The following is a 20,473-nucleotide window of genomic DNA, read 5'->3' as shown; positions in this document are numbered from 1 at the left end:
GCTTTGTGTGTCATTTGAGGAAAATAATACAGGGGGCTAATCAGAGTGGAATATTTGACATATTTAATAGAAATGGTCAGGTTTGAATACATACATTTATGTAAAGACAACTGAACAATTCACTACTGTGCCTTAATTGCCACACTGTGGGCAAAATATAGAATGAACTCCTCCTTAAAGTGTTCAGTAAAGTGTTCACCATCTTTAACAAGCCTATGCTGACATGAGAATGTTTACCTAAAACCTTTATGGTCTACTCCATCCAGCTAACAACATGACAGTCCAGATACAGTACTGCGTACACAGGTGCATGTCTATCCTCACGCTACACATCTGCGCTCTCCCTTTCTTCGGTGTTTCCAGCTTCCCATTGGCTTCGCAACTGCAAGTTGCGTTCAGGAGCTCTCACTTGACCAATCGGGATGCGGTACGCTGCTAAACTGCCGGTCAACAGCAACATCAGTGTGGCCACCAGAGTAGCTGCCCAGCTGCATGCTGGCAGACCAACCTTGGCAGAAAAAAAGAGAGAGGATCTTTAATAATGAATAAGACTGAAGTGAGACAAAATTTCATGTCCACTGCTTTTGGAAATTCTCCTTCTATATATATGCAAGCTTTTAGGACACTGAATCCATAATTTTTTAGATACAAAGTACAGGGATCGTGTATCTATTGTAACTACTTATTTGAAAGTTATAGTTATTTTAGTTACATTTGATGGCTCCTGTAAACACATCTAAGGCTAAAGAAAGTGATTTAAATTTCACAATCTAGTTCCAATCAATTTGAAAGCTATATCCTACTTTGGAAGAATAGGTTCTATAGAGTATAAAACATAAGAAGCCAAGCTTGCAAGCTTGGGATCAAAAATGTGAAAAAGGTTGTGAAAGGCCTCCGTGTGTACTCACAGTTCCCATCAAATTGCTCAAAGCAATGCCAGCATATGCAGAGAAGAAGGCTGCGGACGGGAGAAAAAAAAAAGATTAGGTCAAATATATCCTCCACATATTCACTCCCTATCACTCTCCAGGTTTCTGTCTCACATACTGCTCTGTGGTATTTAGTTGCACTTTCTCCTGACAGTAGACACAGTACCAGCTCCACGTAAGGCCAATTTACCTAATGTGAGCAGATTAGGTCCCTTTTCAGAGGGGTCAGTACCGCTTTTTGCCTGAGCTGCAATTTGATTCTGTATTCATGTGTTAAAGGTTTGAAAAGGAAACACATTCTGAATAGAAAGATAATCTGTCTATTCAGAATGCCTTTCCAGCTTATAACTGACACAATTTGAAATAATTGTTCAGTGTAATTACAGCTATTCAGCATGAAGGAGAGGAAAAAAGGAGAGAAGCAGTAATAAGTAGAGGGATAATGTAGAAAAGGGGGAAATAAACTAAATTAATGACAGGAAAGTGGAAGTATGTATGTACATAAATGGTGTGACTGCGGGTTAAATAAGCTGTTTATTTCATATGTATGTGGTCATTAATGGAGACATGCCATATTCTTCTTAAGGAAGGATGATTCAACATCAGAATGATCAACAAAAGAATTCATTTAGTGATGATTCACTGAGAAGAGCTGTGATGGAGTAAGTGACATTTTGATGAGTCAAAGGATATCAGCACATTGAGCAAATTACATAAATGCACAAAAAAGAGGCCTTTCATTCAAATGGGTGAATATCTCAGAGACCCATGTAAACGGTTTTATTGTGTTGGGCATGAAAAAAAATCTCTCTTGTTTGTTTGACCTCAATTTCCTCTCAAAGTAAGTTGGTTGCTGTGAGTATTACATATTACTATCAGGTTTTTGACACATAAAAACTTTTTACCCACATTCTCAAGATAAATAAAAAAATAAATACATTTGACTGCTATAACCCAGGGGTGGGCAACTCCAGGCCTCAAGGGCCGGTGTCCTGCAGGTTTTAAATATCACCCTGGGTCAACACACCTGAATCAAATGATTATTTCATTACCAGGCCTCTGGAGAACTTCAAGACATGTTGAGGAGGTCATTTAGCCATTTAAATCAGCTGTGTTGGGTCAAGGATACATCTAAAACCTACAGGACACCGGCCCTCGAGGCCTGGAGTTGCCCACATCTGGTTTAAAGGGTTATAGCTAAGTAACAGCCCACTTTAATGCTTCAGCACCATGGACAGAGGCAACGGGAAGCTTACATTTGGACCAGTAATAATACTTTTGTTGCCCTCCAGTGGCATATTTAAGTACTAAGACTCACAATTACACAAGCAAAAATATTGTTTTGCTGTTTTATCAATTCTGTAAGACAAATACAAGGAAGGTCACTTCATTTCAAGCACATATTATTTTAAAAATGGGAAACAATATTGTTGTATTGCTGTTGAAAGCCATTTTAAGCTGTTCTCTTATTTAAAAGGCGTCACCACAGCAGGTAACTCCACATATTCCATTTGTCAAATTTCTTGCACCACATTCCTGATACCCAAGGTGCTTGTTTGGTAGGGCGCTTTTTCTAAGGCGTCATTTGTTATGTAACTACAGCGTCATTTAACTGCCATTAGATACTTGAGACAACAGATAATAACTGTGCCTGTGTGTGTCTGTGTGTTTGTGTTACCACTGGCGATAGCAAAGAGGTGTGTCCACAAGCTGAAGATAAAGAATCCTCCAACAGCCATGCAGCCCAGAGCTCCATTAAACCCTGACAGACCTGAGTACAGAGATTCATGACGCACTGCCATGGACAAACCTGCCACACACATACACACAATAAGAGCCAATGAATGAGTCACACTTGTTCACAGATATGGTAATAACACAAGTGGAAATACACAAATAACAATTAATTACTGTATCCATCACTGACAAACTGAATTACTAAATAACCGTCCATGTGGTGGTGCTACATGCACACTATTGTGTGGCTGGTCTCAGTGCAACGTGTAATTTGCGTGTAACCTAATAAGGACATTTTAATGTTTCCTGGCTGCTACTTCAAATCAACACACAGGAAGAGACAAAAACTGGTCCAGAGTAGAATAGAATAGAATTGGCCTTTATTGTCATTGTACACGTATAATGAAATTGTGGGTGCTCCACAGCAATAAAATATGAATAGTGGACAGCAAGAATAAATAGCAAACAGGAGAATATATATACAATCAAGATACAAAAATAAGAGAAAAGCAGAGATTAGAGAACAAATGTCACTAAATATCAACATTTCACTGAAGATCGCAGAAGAGCAGTTAGTATTTTAAAGTCTTGTGTAACTGGGTTTACAGAATATGATGCATCACTAAGGTAACCGCTGCCAATTTGCCCGCTTTGTCTATTGTATTCCAGAATATTGCAGGTTGAATTGAGCCACTGTATGTCGAATGGAGCCACACCAAAGGGAATCTGCCTATTACATTTTCTTAACACTTAACATATCAGTGACATGCAGTTTTAGATTTGAAACAGAGAATAACATTCAAATCTTCATCACAAGAGATTAATTCATTCTGAGTTTGATGTCAAAGAGGCAGGTGGATTAAGACAAGGTCAATGCCTTGCCTCTGACTCACGTGCACACGCGATATCCACAACAGTGTGACGCTGAAACTAAAAGAAAACTGCACAGGGGGCATGCTGACCCAGATAAATCTCTGCAGGGCCAAAAGCACTGACATTTTTTCTCCCTGGCCTCCGGCACCAGCTGCACAGTGTCGCTCAACTTTCACAAGGGAGAATAACAATTTCAATACAATAAAGTAAGAACATGTAGAGCCACTGAGTTTTTGTGTTAGATTGTTTCCTGATTGATTATTTAAACTTTGCTCCATTGTCATACGCCTAATTTGCAATGGCTGCATGTTCACTTCCTTCATGTAGGTAAACACCTTTTAATGTAATGCATCCCAATCCATCAGCAGAATGCCAGCAATTGCTAATTAGTATGTCAGGAGATAATCTAATTACAGTATTGGACATATTCAAATGTTGACCTGTTGTAGATTGCAGATTAATAGTTAGGACACAATCGGAATAATTAATATTCATTTCAAGGACATACCAATATCAGCTTTCATGGCAATCTATCGTGTACTCGTTAACAACAAGCTTAACCTGTAAGTCATTAGGACACATTATGCCCAAATTATGTTCATCAATGTGAAAAATAGCGTGATAATCCATCCAGCTTCTGAAATATTTCCATTCCAAGAGCCGCACCAATATTGTGTCTAATCCCCAGTGCCTTCCCTCAGATCTAATGCAAGTGACTATATAAAGAGTGCATATTGCAAAGTTGTTAGTAAATGGGCACCACGTAGCTCGTAAGATTCAGCATGAGCCCTGTAGTAGGAGTGATGGATTTTTAACTGTCTGGATATGTCGAATATTATAAAATAAATAACTGAACACGGTCTGGTTGTGAGGAGTGACCCTTTAATCCTCCATTTGCTCTTCTTATAAATCATTTACACACATGTGCACTAAGTTGGATGAGCTCCACTTTGCTAAGTAATTTTTTTTTTTTTATCTTTCAGACCCAGTAGAAACTCTTTAATGCCTGAAAATGAAAGATAATACACAGTGTAAATGCATGGCGACTGTGCGTGGTCGCTTTGATGCGGGTTTCACAGACTGTATTTTACAAGGAACTATCAATTTCGGCAGCTCGTCTGTAGATTAATGACCCTCAGGCAGTGCTGTGATTGATTTCCTTATTACAAGGCACTGGCAGCAGCAGTTTGGCAGTCTGGACCTGAAGCAGACTGACCACACCCCTGTGGTGCTTCCTTACTCTGTGTCTGCTAGACTACTGGCTTCCACTCCCGTTTGCTTTTTCTCCTTTTTACGGCCACCTCCTTCAGCAGCTGCTCGTTAAACGCTTCACTCCCCTCTTGTCTCTGCTTCCTTTCACACTCTCCATCTTTTATTCCAACCATTTTCTTTTGTTTCTCACACGCAGTACTTTTCTTGTTCCCTTCATTGTTTCCTTCATCACTCCTCCTTTTCCCACTTGGTCTCTTTCTACACCATTAAAGACTAATAGCTTTGATGGAGAAAGTCCCTGGAGGATACTAAATTTTTTTTTACTGTTTTTACGTCTTTATTCTTGCGTGTTTCTGGACGTGAAACTCTCTTTCTGATGTCATCTGTGCTATCAGAATGAGTCAGAATGAGTATTCATATCATATTAAATCCAGTATGTCCCCTCTCCTTTTTTCTCCTCTCCTCCCATTTCTTTTTCACATTCCTCCATTAACAGTGACTTTTTCTTTCCCACCCAGTGGACCCTCCTGACAAGAGCTATCCTAGGTACCGTAGGGTGAGAGGCAGGAACAGCATAATAAAGCTGGAAATTCTGTTTCAGGTGTGCCACCCCAATATTTTTAGTGGCTATACCCATGAAAATAATTCTGGAGGCGCTGATCCTCTGTGCTTCATGCAACTAGTGACGCATCCTTTGATGTTTTTAAGGGGGAAAATTGTGGACTCAAATGTTAATACTCTCTAGGGTTCAACAGTCTAAGCATCAGATGGAATTATTTATCTTAGCTTTAGTAGTACTTTATATTACAGCTTGGTAATAACATGGTAATAATGGAATAAAAATGTGAAAACAATATTACTATGAAATATAGTAGAAATGGGCAGTTTTTCTTTTTGCTGGCCTGATTCATGGTTATTGCTACAGTTATTTGCTGGAAATCATTATACCTTTGGAAATTTCCATTATTCTATTATTACTATGAAATTTAATAGAAACATGCTTTGACTTTATAAACAGAAATTTCAGACTGTTCAGCTCAGCCATTCACAGAAAATACTTCATTTATGTCGTTAAGCTTCTTATGTAATACCCGAAGGTCTGACTCAAGACCACTGGTGTATAGTTTGACCATAATTCTGCCAAGAGCCTAAATAAAATCACAAAAGCAGGTCTTGCCGTTTACTTTACACTCTAATTTGATATATTTTAAACATCCCTATGCATTACAACATTATACTTCATATCACAAATAAACATCCTTCTCCTTCTTGTTCCTCCTTTCTTTTGTTCTCCTGATGCTACACTATGCAAAATCACAAATGCAGATGTGAGATTTGATGAAAAATCATTTGATGAAAGAACCCAGAGTTAAGAGTGAACCGTAGTTGACTTCTCTGATGCTTCACTTTTTCTTTCCTCCTGTACCTGATACACAATATGAATGCAGCAGAAGGTAGACAGGCTATGGCCTACATACAGCCCCTGATCTCCTCCTCCTGAAATCCCTCATGGGACTAGTTTACAGCACAATCCTTTGAATGACAGCTCTAAAAATGTCCTCACACTCTCTCCTCTCCAAGTCTGACCCATGCTTCTGTATCTTTCTGCCTCCTTCTGAAGACATTAAAAGGCGATGAAGCTGTTAAGCTGAGACAGCCTCAATGATTTCATCGGCCTGTCAATAAATCACACATTTCTGAACATCTGCCACCTGCCTGCCTTTTGATCTTTACACATTTAGCACTACAGTCATTTTTTTATGTTTTTGTCACTGATTTCATACTTTGTAAGTAAAAAACAAAACCTAAACAAACAAACAAAGAAATAAAATGGTGATATTTAGTCCATAGATGAATTATACAGGTTTTTTTTGTTGTTTTTTTACTTTTACTTGTATGTCACAAAAGTGAGCACACCCCTCACATTTTTGTAAATATTTTATTCTATCCTTTCATGGGACAACACTGAAGATATGAAAGTTTGAGACAATGTAAAGTAGTCAGTGTACAGCTTGTATAACAGTGTAAATTTGCTGTCACCTAAAAATTACTCAACATAAAGCCATTAATGTCTAAATGCTGGCAACAAAACATATTTGTAATAGTAGTAAGCCTTAGTATTTGAACAAAAATAATAAACATATTTAAAATGTTTTCTTTTCAAAACATTTTGGGTTTTTTTTTTGTTTGTTCTTGTTTGTTTGTATTGGGTTTTATTATTTTATTACTTTTTTTATTTGTAACCAGAAATGTAAATGTACAATCCACCTTTACATTCCAATTTTATATTTGATTTTGTTTGTTTGTTTTGTTTGTTTATTTTGTTTTGTCTGGGTTTTTGTATAGCAAATCAAAAAAAAAATGTTTACACCTAGTTAATAAACTTAATTAAAACAGTGCTTACTGATCATTGTGTATCTTACCAAATAGTCGGTCAAATATCACAAAAGATTATCGGTTTACTTATCTTGTCCAAATAATGATACAAGGTCTTTTGTTGTTTCTCTCCCTGTCACTTTTTTATTTCATTTACTCAGGTCACCCCTTATCCTTACTTTCGCTTCAAAACTTATAATACCCTTTCTCAATTCTCCATCTCCATGTTTTGTCTCCTGACACTGATCCTTCTATTCTTGTTCTAATTCTCTGCTGAACAGGATTCAGTTGTAAGTTTAACCTTGTTGCACTTATTCACACTCTTAACTGTCTCAATTGTTGCTGCTGTGGCTTCTTTTCTTTCGGTGTGTGGGAGTCCATTTTACATTTATTCAGAGCTTCTGGTTCACCAAACAATACCAAGAGGTTAAATGATGCTTATAATTACACAGTAAATGTTATGAACTTTTCTCATGACTGTATATACAGTATAGTTTAGTAGTTAAGAACAACTGTGGAGATCTGTGATGCAGAGGAATCTGATACATCAGACTTTTGTAGACAAAAAGTACAAAAACAATAAATGAAGTTTAGTTTTATTCTTTTTGAGAGATTTGTTGCCTGGCAGATGTATAGTAAGCCAATTGCAGTAACAACAGCATTTAAAATTAGGAACAGGATTGTTTGCTGGATAAGAGCATATTTTAGGCTAGTGGCTAAATTTTGGATTTTGCAGCAGCTAAAATCATTCTGATGGAGCCCCAAACTACAGGTGTCTAAATGACAGAGACAAAAGTGAGTGACTTTCATGTTAATAAAATACTTCAAATAGCTTAATATGGCTAAAATATGACTAAAATTCTAAAATCACTAAGAGCAAAAGCCGCATTACAAAGAAATGAAGGAAAGAAGAATGGATGACAGAAAAAAGAGAGAATGCACAAATAGCAGTGAGAGAGACTTTGGCATTTTGTCTGTCTGCATTTAGCTGCTACGCTACCTCAGGTTGCTTCCTCTTGGCTCTGTCTCCTACACAATCTCATTATAGTCACATCCCTTTGATTACGTTCCCATCACACCGTTGTTTTTATTGCAGCAGTCTGTGTGGTTGTTTGTGTTTGTGTGTTTCTGCACTCCTGTGTGTATGTCCCTGCCACTGTTAGCATGTGTCCACAGGTTTGTGTGAGTGTGTAGCTGTACCAGCTCACTCCCACTCTTCTTTTTTTTTATTCTGTATGACTCATAGCTACAAACACACATGATGTAGACACACACACACACACACACACACACACATACACACACACACATTTTAGGACACTGTACTAAAGTTACGTAGATGTGGCTGGAATCAGTGCTGAACGTCCAGCATTTCTCATTCTTTTGTGTAAACAGAGTCAGAGTGAAGCAGATATAAGAAGAACACTGTGCCACAGCCCCGTGGCTTTGTATATAAGCCAGCAGTATTAGTGCTCTGCATGGCTAATTGCTTTGTGTTTTATTTAGCTTAGTGCGCACAAGCTGCTGCTGCTAACAGTTTCTTATTTATATATCTGCTGCTGACATGTCTTAATTTCAGAGAGATGAATGAACCTGACTTGAAACTGACCTCATTAAAACACACTTTCATTTGACACTTCGCATGCAGACATTTACGTCTTCAGGTCCTGGCAGAGGTATTGCATTTTGCTTTTGGGCACAGGTGTGACTACATGCGTAACACCAACTTTGACACATTGTTCCACAAACCAGTAAAGCATGATAAAGCATAGCTTTTAGGCCAAATCTGTTAATATTGTTAATATAAACAGAGTTTTCCAGTATATTATGTGTAAATGTTAATGACTCAGTTGGGATTATCATCATGCTTCCACCTGGGTATCAATCTCAAGGCATGTAAATTACTGTAGGATAATTGTGTGAATAAGAATATGAATAATCTGTACCTTCCAGCCTTGTAATTGATTTGCAACCTGTACAATGTGTGCATTTTTCCTAAAGTAAACTAAAGCAGGTTCATATGGATAAACAATGGATTCACAATTTGTAAAATCACAGAGGTCAGAGCATGAAACAGACCTAGAGCAGCTCTGTAGGGAACCATGAGCTACTCCAATTTTCAGTCTGACTGAGGCTGTATTTCTCTTTGTGTTTTGTGTCTTATATTTACAATGTCTTCAAGAAAGGCCTAATAGGCTCAAAAAAGGCAGACTTTAAGTCCTTTGTGAAGGTAAATTGGATCCTTCTACCCCCCCATAACACAAACAAAACTACCTTGTGATGTTTACTTCTCCCCTCAGTAAGCATAAATGTCTTTCTTATAGTTTGTACTGCTGGCTTTCTATCATAAATATTGTCTCATGCTTGGAAATGGTACCCCAGAGCCACTGAGGACATTGTTACACAACTATTTTCACACAATAATACTCACCTCCTCACATTTTCCTGTGAAGTTTAGGAGTTCCCTGTAAGTGGTGAGCTCTAAGGTGATGTATCATACAATGAAATGCTGACAAGTTGATCCCAGTATCACTGAAGACTGTGTTAAATTGGGATTTATTGTGAGTGGTGCATTTGTATGATGCACAAACAAATGCAATAACACTTTTCTCTCTCCCACTCCTCCCACGCAGCCACATGAGCACACAGATTGAAACCAACCAGTCAGCGTTCCTACTGCGGATCCCAGCAGAGCATGGACGGCGAGCAAGGGGGAGTAGAGGAAAACAGCTCCCAAGATGAGAAGGGACGGTCCCAGGTCCCCACAGGCAAAGATCTGACCCACTCCAAGAGGGATGCCACGTATTACCTGGACAAAGAGAGGATTTAGGGGATTATTTGCTTTGCTTTTATTACCTAGCATACTGAAGAGCATTACACAGAATTTATATAAGTTGCAAGAGCAGAAACACTCTCACAAAAACATAATAACACAATGGTTGAAATAACCTCAGTGACTTTCTTGTAGCTTAAAACAGCATTCTTTTTTTTTTTTTTTTACCAACATTCACACACACCCGTGCTGCATCCAAACCAGTTAAATGAAGAGTTTCCATGGTGACGTGCTGGTGCACCTGCCTGTCGCGGATATTTACAAGTCATAACCGGTCTTTCATTATATTGCTGTAACTCTTGCATGCGTGCCTGTGTATGCGTGTGTGTTTGTGCAAGATTAAATACACTGTCAGTGAAGTGCAGCCAGAGCACCATCCTCAGCAGACTGACTGAAGCCGAAGACATCAAATATAAATAGGATCGACGTCATCACCATCTCTGGAGAGAACCAGAGGAAACATGAGTGAAAGAAAGAATGGAGGAGGAAGACTGATGGAAGAAAAGTAAAACAGAGAGCAACAGAAAATAAATACTGGATAAAAATGGGAAAATTAGGAAGAGGAAAGAAGAAGTAGCAAGGAATATGAGGATGGGACAGGATCACAGTGACCTTGTTCGTTGTAAACTAAAGGGAAGGAGAGAGATAAAGAAGGAAGAAAGAAGGAAGGAGATTTACACAGCAGAGCAGGGAAACAGACTGGAAGGAAGAGAGGCACAGAGATGAAAAGAAGGATTTAGAGGGTGTAAATCTCATAAGTAACAAACAAAAAGGGAATCTATTAAGTTAGAGGAACAGCTTTTTATGCGATGAAAGACAGACAGATGGAGTGAGTCAGAAAGGAAACAATGAAATATGTCTGAAGGAGGGAAAGATGGAGAAACTTTGATATGTGGGGAAAAAAATTGAAAAAAAGAATCTGAGGTGATGGAGCTGAAAGTTGTGGAAAGTAATTATTTAGTGTGAGGGATAAACTGTGCCACGGGGTGTGATGCTTGTTAATGGAATCGTGTGTAAATCTTGACTCCATATTCAGGACACCTTACAGCGCTGAAGGCTGGCAGCATGGCTAATCTAGTTTATACAAGTTTGCAGTTACTTTGCATATTGTCATGTACAGAAATGCACTTTAGGCAATGTGCTAAAAAAAGAAGAAACAACTTCAGTCTGTAGTCTCTGTCAGATAGCTTCATACCAGGAAGCCTGCTTACAGGTCTTCTAAGGTCATGTCCCTGCCATCAGTGTTTTGTTAGCAGGGGATTGTTATTTTCTTAAAGAAATAATGATGCAAAGTCATGCACAAAAACTGAAAGAATGTCTCTCGGCTCCAGTGAATAAAAGCTGAAGTCAAAGCACAGGAGCCAAAGACTGAAGTTCCCTAAATGGACACTTGAGGCTGATTCCAAAGGCTATTCAATTCCAGCTGACTCCCATGTTAAAATGCTCAAATTTGCATATGCGTTAAGCTGGTGTAATAAATCCACGGCAGACCCGACCATACGTTCATGCTTTCCAGCATACTTTATTCACGGTTGCTGTTTTAACAATACTCGGGTGCAGTTTTCCAGATCACCGCCAAACACATCACCAACCACAACACACACTCAAGACCCAGTGCTATTTACGCAGGACGGCGTGGTGAGCCGATGCAGCTCCAGTGCGTTGGCTTCTCCTGCAGCTGCGCCTCACCTGACTACTGCCTAATGCATTTGGTATCTATATGTCATTTTCTCTTTTGTGGCAACAACACATGGGATAAAATCAATCCCTTTTCTTCTGATTATCTGGGTCATGGGTGGCCTGTCCCATTTGCCATAAGGCGAGAGACAGACAACCATTTGCATTCACATACTCACCTATGGATGATTTAGAGTCACCAATTAACCTAACTACATGTCTCAGGCCTGTGGGGGGAAGCCAGAGTACCCAAAGAGAACCCATGCAGACACGGGGAGAAGATGCAAACTCCACACAGAGAGACCCTCGGCCTGATGGTGGATTCATTTCCCGAAATTTCTTGCTGCGAGGCAAGAGTGCCATCACGCCAGCATGTTGCCCAACATGGGATAAAATATTTACATAAACCGAATTAAGGCTTGAGGTCATGCATGGGTTATTGCGCTTGTTAATGCATAACTCCTCTTTGTCCCCTTTGTTTGACAGGTGGGTTCAAACTATGCTCTTGGTTATCTTCTAGACATAACCTCGGCTAATTGGAGTCACTAACCTGCACCTTTTGACCATGTTTGTGGTGCTGGTTATCTGACAAACAGCATGAATTGCTGTGAGGTTAATTGCACTAACAGCCCAGGAGAGAATCTGGAGCTCCAGTTTCGTTGAGAAAGCAGTCTGTGCTGACTACGAGTGTGCTTTGGTAAAATGAAAAATAAAAATGAAAAATAATGCAAGTTAGCTGATAATTTGGCCCTCAACCTTGATGACTGTAAATTACTTCCTTTGATATAAACCCCCCTTCCACCAGTCAAGGACACTCTTGAGAAAGCAGTCACATCACTGTCAGAATCCACAATCATGAGATGTCCTCATGAATGGCTGCAAGTGGAAATGATGTGTTTGCTGATGATGACAGAAATGACTGGATGAGTTCTCAAGTGTGCAGGGCTTTACTTTCTGCTCAGTTTCAGCCAAATGCTGCAAAATTAATCTGACAGAGTTTCACAGCGCAATGGTAATGACACAAAGCATACTGCAATGACAACACAGGAGTTTCTCAACACAAAGAAACTGGATATTCTTCCATGATCAAGTCAGTGACCTGATGTCATGCCAGCGTATTTTGGTGTTTCTCTGTGTGAGTCTATACAAAATATTTTTGTATAGACTGTATATTTTTAAACTGCCTAATTGCTCTAATTGTCATTATAGCATAAACCTAGTTGTTAAGACATTATAATATCCTCATAATCACAAAGCTCTTCTGATTTGGGTCACCTAATTGGGTCTGCCAAAGATCGAAAAAATTCAGTCGCTGTGTAAGTGCTGAGATGCCAGCTGGCTCACTGAGATCAAAAGCCGAACACAGCAGCTGGTGAGAGTCTGGATTCTTGTCTTGTGAGAAGCAGCTCAAGGTAAGTGCCTTTCATTTGAATTCACTAGATGAAAGGAAATAAATTCCTTACAAAGGTACACTGTTCAGCAACTTGTAGACAGTCTACTATACTTTCAGCTTCAAATTCAGGAGTAAGTTCTCACTTTGTTTTGTCTTTTTGTCCCTGACTGCTGAGCCCCGAGTTCTCAAATCCCCATGAACCCCCACCTCAGCCCACCCACCTACTCCCAAACTTACTGGGAACCTGATTAGCGCTCCTGATATTTAAACCATTCATCACAAGTCCAAGCCCTTTCTCTCCATAGAAACGGAAAAGAATACAATTAAAACCGTAACCTTTATAAAGAGCTTAACCTGTGCAATCACATTCTCCCAGCAAAAATCATCAGTTGAAACAGTTTTGACTCATTATAATTTCCAAACAGGAGCGCCACCACTGACTGTTGCTAAGTAACTGGTGAGTCATAGCTGGCTGCTCTTATGCATATAGTGCTCCCAGTTACTTGTTCACTCTGGAGACCAGGCTGCAACATGATGCGCACTCTTAGGATAACCCTGGCCTTAGTTAAGCTGGGTTTCCGTCTCTTTTTTTCTTCATCATATATCCTACCAACTTCTAATATTTCCTTTTGTGACTGCAAATGAGCAGCACCTCTTCTTTTTAAATGACTTGATGAGCTGCCTTTTTAAGATATTTTAGTGGAAGTCCTCATGATGTCAGCTCATCAGTAACAGAAATCCAGTTAACCATCACGTAGTTTGATACTTCTAAGGCAGAATTTTATAAAAGTGGCTAATGTGCTGGTGGGGCTAAAAGTGGAGTGATTAGGCACTCCCTGTCTACTTTGTTAGGTACACCTGTTCTGCTGCTTAGTAAAAGAAATATCTAATTAGCTAATCTCATTAAAAGCTCTCAGTATATTTAGACATGAGAGAGAAGAAAGAAGAAATATCAGAGAGAGGAAAGCTGATTTAAGTGACTTTTAATGTTCCATCATTGTTTGCACCAGATACACTGGCCTTTGATCTCAGAAAATGCTGATCTGCTGGGATTTTCCTGGAAAACCACCTTTAAGGTTTACAGAGAACGGTCCAAGAAAGCGACTTTACCTATTAGATCACTGAAGGGAAAATGCTTTGTTAACACCAGATGTCAGAGGAGAATGGCCACAAAGCTGCAAACCGATAGGAAGGAAACAGTAACAGTGTCCACTCTTTACAGCCAAGGTAACGCTGAAAACCTTGAACAATGTAGAGAGGCAAAAGAAAAGTGGAAAAACATTGCCTGTTTTGATGAGCCTTGATTAATGCTGCAACATTTGGATGGTAAGATCAACATTTGGTGGGAAAAAAAATGAAGGCATGGCTCCATCCTGCATTCATGTTGTTTCCAAGTGTGGGTTAAAATTGTACAAACTGTACAACCTTGTCCAATAATTGCACTTATCATTTTTTCATATATATGCGTTTGTCTATCTAGAAGAAAATCATACTAAAATTAATTAAAACTTTTCCCATGGTGCACTTTGAATGCATTCACTGCTGGTCTCCAAATCTTTAAAAATTGTCTTTGCCAGCATATTTTCACTATTTAATATTTACCCCTCTGGCACATCCTGGATAAGAATATTAGTTTCCTCTCTACTAGTCTCACAGCACCATTAACTCTCAGCAGAGAGACACATTTTAAGAAAGTGTGACTTGCTGTTATATGTGTGGGATCCTAATAAACTCCTAATGGCATCAATGAGATATAGTGCTGTAATAAAGTTCTCCTAATGCATTGAGCACAGCCCACCTGTGTTCTGGATCATTAAATGATCCTCGTCTCAAAGTAATGTTACTGTAAATCTGACTCTCCTGTGTGATAATTATCACTGAAGTTAACAGTATCACTAGTGCCAGTGAAATTAGGCTCGCACGAAAGACAGTTATTTGGTTATGCAAGATGTTAGAGATTTTGATTTTTTGTTTATGTACTGTTGTATAGTTTATATGACACTTAACACATTTATTTCATAATCCGTTTTAATAGTTTCAATAGTTCTAATTATATCAGTGAGGACAGCCAGAAAAACAGAAATGTCTCTTTTTGTAATGAAATAGCAATAAACAGTACCACATACTCTAGGAAATGGCACCTGTGAATAGACAGGATATAATGGGTGATTGTGCCAGTAGGACTGAGCCAACACAGTCAGACTCAAAACCAAGATGTCAACTCTAACATAAACTTGAATATGCAGAAATCAGTCTCAATAATTTTCACAGTTTCACATAAAACATTTGGACAACTTCAGGGAGCTAAGGCCTGAGGCAAATAATGCACCTGGACATGGCTAGATGATATGAGACAAATGAATAATTCGTTTTCATTGTGTTAGACTTTCTGTCCCAGTATGAAAGTAAATCAAAAATCAAAAGGGTGACAGGTATAAAAATCTGTTACAATGTAGCCTTCAGTATTTTGGTCATTCTTATTCCATATCTCAAGGTTTTAGTCGTCGATTCCAGATTATAGTTGCCTCTCTGTACCTTCACGTAATTACTTCTACAGTATTTATCAGACAGAATCCCAGTTCAGAGGTTTTACATATTCTTTACCTGTAATGCTATGAGCTCTGTAGCATTGGGCTCCAGGGCCCCTGGTGGTTTTACTGAGTGGTGTGGAAAATAGGGGTGTTCTGGGCCAGTACACAGGAGGTAGAGGATGATAATAATGTTGAAGGGAAACACGGCAGCAGGCAAGTCCCAGCGGTCTAAAAACGATGAGAGTCCACTAAACAGAAAGACACTGAAAAAAGGAAAAGAGTAAGGAAGAAGTAATTAGAAATAGAAATCATTTCTAATTGAAATAGACAAAATTACACTGGTAACTTATTGATACATGCCCTATCATCCAGGTAAGGAAAACCCAGAAAGTGTATAATGTTTATCTGGACTTTTCAGTGGGAGACACGTTTTGTCACTGAGGCAGTAACTTCTTTTTCTTGAATATCCTGTTGACTGACTACTGTAGATCTCAGCAGAGACAACTCATGATGGGGAAGCTTTATTCCAATGTGCTTTGTTTAAAATATACATTACTGCACTGAGAAATTTAACAACTTCATCTTTGTTCATTTTTGATAAGAAAAAATTGATAATGATAATGATGAACTACTTTTTTCTGAATGACACCAACCTTAACATTTGTTAAAGTCTGGAAAACGCCTGAGGTGCTGGGTACTTGAAAATTACTCCCTAAAAAGAATCAACTAGCTAATGTATCAATAAATAACAAGATGTATTTTAAAGAATATATAATCTCTGCAGATCAGCTGATCTAAGTGCCAGCCTGCATCACTGCTGGCTCAGCTGATACACTTTCTATGCATTCAACCGGCACCTCACATTTACAGCATGCTATTTAGGCAATATGCCATAGCTTGCCTCTGGTTGCTTTGCATGTCCAAGCTGCTTTGCAACCCATCTCCACGTCAGCTCCTCCTTTCATGCTATATTTGGATTAATCAGTTTCATATTTGTTGACCGCGATTTTCACATGTACAGTACATATAGAAAGATGGGGAAGTTCGCAAACAGAGTCAGACATAAAAGATATGAACGACTGCAGACAGAAGGAAAAATCTTCTTTTGAATTTGGAGAATCTGACTGAAAGGACAACATGAATGAAAGCCATTCCCTTACCTGAACCATTAACCTTGAGAAACCTTGAGAGTTGAGAAAGCACTCTGAGGAAATACTACTACTATACTATACTAAAATGGACACACAAGAAGGGAATATAAAACACATGAGTCCGTGTATGTGTTTCTTACCATGTTGCCGACCCCAGGAAGACAGGCAGCAGGAGCCACCAGTACCAGTCTCCAGCTGAGCTATACACTCCCATCAGCAGAGACACCAACATGCCATTAAAACCATGATGACCTCCCGCCACCTCAACACTATACACGCAGACACAGAACAGGAATATTTACATATGACGATTACATTTTGCAAATAAATACATAAATAAAAAAAAACCTGAAAGGTAATAAATCTGTACTGTTTTTTCTGTAATGCAACACAAAGCTTTAAATAGATTTTAATGGGTTCTCAAGAAAAATAAAATGTTCAGTTGAGTTAATGAGCTGAGGCCCATGGGTGACATTAAATTTTCTCTGCACGTCAAAGTTAAAAATATGAGGCTCTCCTGTTCAGCTGGAATTGTTTTATAAACCTTAAAAACATATTTCACTTTGTATGGTATAAATACAGGGAGAAGGCTTCAAAAATAAATGCAAGGTGGTGTGTATGCAGGGCTTATAGTTGTGGAGCTGAACTATTCTCATGAATTTTAAGTAGAAGCCCCGATCAATAGCGAACCTGAGTAGATTACAAGGTCAAAGGTTAAAGAGGATATGTTTTATTTATGTGCTTTTAGAATGACCAAAGCATTAAATATGGACACATAAATGCTCACTGCTTTCAGCCTCTGTAGTGTTGCCTGTGTTTGTGCATTTCTATATCATCCCACCTGTCTTGTCCTGTGATGACAGCTGTTAGTGTGGAGGCCAACACTCCCAGAGTTCCCAGCAGGCCCTGCCAGGGGGAAGCCCAGTACAGGGCAGCCAGGATGAGACCACCACTCAGCGGGTTGTTGGCCAGAATTACCCTGGTCACCCCTCTCAGGCCACAGACTGCCAGCTGTAGCACAAATGACTTGTCTGAGGACACATGAGAAAAAAAAAAAGGTCCCTATAAATAAACAGCACTTCACAGCAAGATGCTTGCAGATGTAAAAGTGGACTGAAAGAGGCAAGTGCAACTTTTACAAAATTTCAGCCGCAGTTGGATTTCTTGTTGCTAAGTCAGGGTTTTATAGCAGAATCAAAATTGGATTTTAATGATAATTTTGTTCCAAGCTGGAGAAAAAGTGCGACAGTATTCTCTGTGGGAGTCGCATGATGATTACATCTGCGTGTTTTAATGGTGATGTAAGCATTTCTGAATCATTTATTTATAATTATGGTAATTTAGCACTTCCTCTAGTGGCAAAGTTTTGTGATTAATTACATTAACCCTTTAAGACCTACCATAGAACCAAGTCTGCCAGAGCTTACTTTATATTTTTACATGCTGTAGTGCCATTTTTGGGAGCATTTTAAGTTGCTATACATCAATACAACTGTTATAGCCCATATTTTAATAATATGTATGCATTAAGTCCATAGTAACTACATTAATTGCAAAAAAGTGCAATAAACTACAAAAAAATTGAAAATCGTTTTGGTTTTTTTTGTTTTTTACATATATTTATACTTGGAGAAATTTAAGAGGCTTATCCCTCAAAACTTTGTTGCAAAAAATAGTTTACAACAACAGGAAATTTATTTTGAGTGTCTTCATAGTTTTATTTTTGAGATACAGCAATTGTTATATACTGCAGGAAAAACGAAAAACAATCCTATGATGCAAATTTGCAAAGAAAACAGCATGTGCATCAAAATAAACTATTTCCAGCAGTGCAATTTGAGTTCTAAGCATCCCAGAAACTATTCAGAAAAGCATAAAGTCAAACATGACTTTTAAAAACACCAGTATAGGCTTTTAAGGCCTACAAGTAAAAACTACATTTTCCACGGAAATGACGTCACTTCCGGTTTCGGGCAGGAAATTGCGGACATGTGATCGTTCGTGCTGGCATCTGTTTCAATGTGGGAAGTGTTACGAACAGCTGATCGGATCGGCAAAGCTTTTTCTGGAATATTATGTTTTTGTTCCTGCAAGCGCTTTTTATGCAATTTTTGCAAAGCTATATGTGGAAGGAAACTGTGACTTAGGACAAGCTGATGGCATAAGATGTAAGTACAACTCGGTTTCATATGCAAAAAAATGATTGCGCTAGCTTACGAGGTTCTGCTTCTACAGGGATTTAAAAATAATTACGCAAAACGGAGCGTGCCTGCTCCGACCGGCTTTAAAGGGTTAAGATTAGTATTATAAGAAAAGGCTTCCGGATGACATGTATTGTGAGTGTTTTCCTACCCTTCATGTATTTATCCAAGTGCTCCATGTCTCCACTGCACAATAGCAAGCCATTCAACACACGCCGACTGAAGCTGGCACGCGTTCTGCTGGCCTCCTCCATCTCTGTTTTGGTTTCTATCCACATCCCTGCAGCTGCTGGGCCACACCAATACAAAACGTGGCAAATGGATAATAATTATGCTGCAATACTTCAAGGTTCTTCTTATTTGCGACTCTTTTTGTTCTGTTCTCGTCTGTGTTTGTTCCTCTGTTGGTTCTTTCCTTCCGCTCCCTCTGGTTCATCTCCACTCTCCTTCGCCTCCCTTGCTCTCCCCCTTCCCTTTCCAGTGCGGTTTAAGGGGGTAACTTGTAAACCAGGGGGGTAACGTATTCACACAGCTTTCGAGCACAGTGCCAGAGACGAACAAAGTCCAACAAAATCAGTCCTCTCTTTCTCCTCTCTTCAGCCAACCCCACTCTGACATCTCGTTACCTATTGTTTGTTCATTTAAGCTACTCATCCACTTTTTATTGCAGCATGTGTGTGAATGTTTGCCTTTCCTTATTTGTAAAGCCATTTGTGGACCTCATGTTATCTGATGCTTTTCCAAAAGGTGTAACATATAATCCAGATCTCTGTGCTGCTGTGTCCTCTCTGAGAAAGATATAGGAGAGGAAATGTTGTTGACACCAAGTTCTGGAAGTTCTGAGCAGCACTTGCTTTGCTTTTGACTTCCTGTTGACATCATTTTAAAGAAGATCCATACCAGAGCCATAACAAGACACTACTGCTGCCTTGAAAAGTCTTTTCCCCCCACTCCAATTTTAGAGCACTCTGAGTTAAGAGAAAGGTTTGTATTGCTGTTTTAAGTGTGTGTATACCTGTAAATCTTCCAGGTTTGTAGTGGCTTACAACTCACAGAATGACCTAAATATCAGAAAAATGCTTTGATTTGACGTCTAAGCTTGAGAAACAAAAGAACGCAACTCTGTGGTGACTGCATAACAAGTTGTGCGCTTGTGTGTGTGCATGCACGGCAGTTGTTGCACATCCATTAGCAGGCCCAAAGTGGAGCAGGTGAAAGCAATAGCAGAATGGCACATATCATCTCCAAAAGTGAATCTTTTCACTTCAACTGAAGCAGAAAAGCAAGGTGGGAATTGCTGTGCCATTCAAGAACCCCTGACAGCTCATCTCTCTGTCTCTCTTTCTTGCTTCCTCTATCTCCCACGCTCTATCCATCTTTTATTTGCTTCAATAAATACATCCACTTCCCTCTGCTTGTCACTGCTCCTTGGCTCATTTCATCAATCACAGATGATGGAAGAGAGCTACAGATGGATACACACCCGAGTGGACTGTAATAAGAGGAAGGAAAATGCTGGACCTGCAAATGTGGTGGTTTTATAAAGACACACGCAGCCAC

At 39.1% G+C, this 20,473-nt stretch overlaps 1 protein-coding gene across 1 annotated transcript; it reads right to left on the bottom strand.

Moving 5' to 3' along the window:
* Positions 1-40: 40 nt before the first annotated feature.
* LOC146391513 (urea transporter 1) lies at positions 41-19,614 on the bottom strand. The gene is made up of 8 exons (XM_084924466.1): positions 19,065-19,614; positions 17,554-17,743; positions 16,853-16,981; positions 15,635-15,824; positions 9,789-9,936; positions 2,608-2,739; positions 909-958; positions 41-508 (listed from the first exon to the last, which is right to left on the bottom strand). Exons 1-8 carry the CDS (start codon positions 19,189-19,191, stop codon positions 326-328), a joined length of 1,149 nt encoding a protein of 382 aa, XP_084780592.1. The 5' UTR covers positions 19,192-19,614; the 3' UTR covers positions 41-325.
* Between the last annotated feature and the right edge of the window lie 859 nt (positions 19,615-20,473).

This window comes from Perissodus microlepis, chromosome 3 (assembly GCF_051167445.1).
Source record: "Perissodus microlepis isolate ML-2025 ecotype Zambia chromosome 3, ASM5116744v1, whole genome shotgun sequence".
Lineage (NCBI taxonomy): Eukaryota > Metazoa > Chordata > Actinopteri > Cichliformes > Cichlidae > Perissodus > Perissodus microlepis.
Note: the sequence above shows the minus strand (reverse complement) of the source record. Positions and strands in the feature narration are given on the sequence as shown.

What these genes read in the sequence shown, in the direction of transcription:
- LOC146391513 (XM_084924466.1), bottom strand. Translation starts at nt 19,191, where the DNA reads ATGTGGATAGAAACCAAAACAGAGATGGAGGAGGCCAGCAGAACGCGT. An exon ending in CAGAGCTCATAGCATTACAG is followed by an intron (nt 9,937 to 15,634) that starts GTAAAGAATATG and finishes CTCTTTGTCCAG; the next exon opens with GTAATACGTGGCATCCCTCT. An exon ending in CCTCTTTGCTATCGCCAGTG is followed by an intron (nt 959 to 2,607) that starts GTAACACAAACA and finishes TCCCGTCCGCAG; the next exon opens with CCTTCTTCTCTGCATATGCT.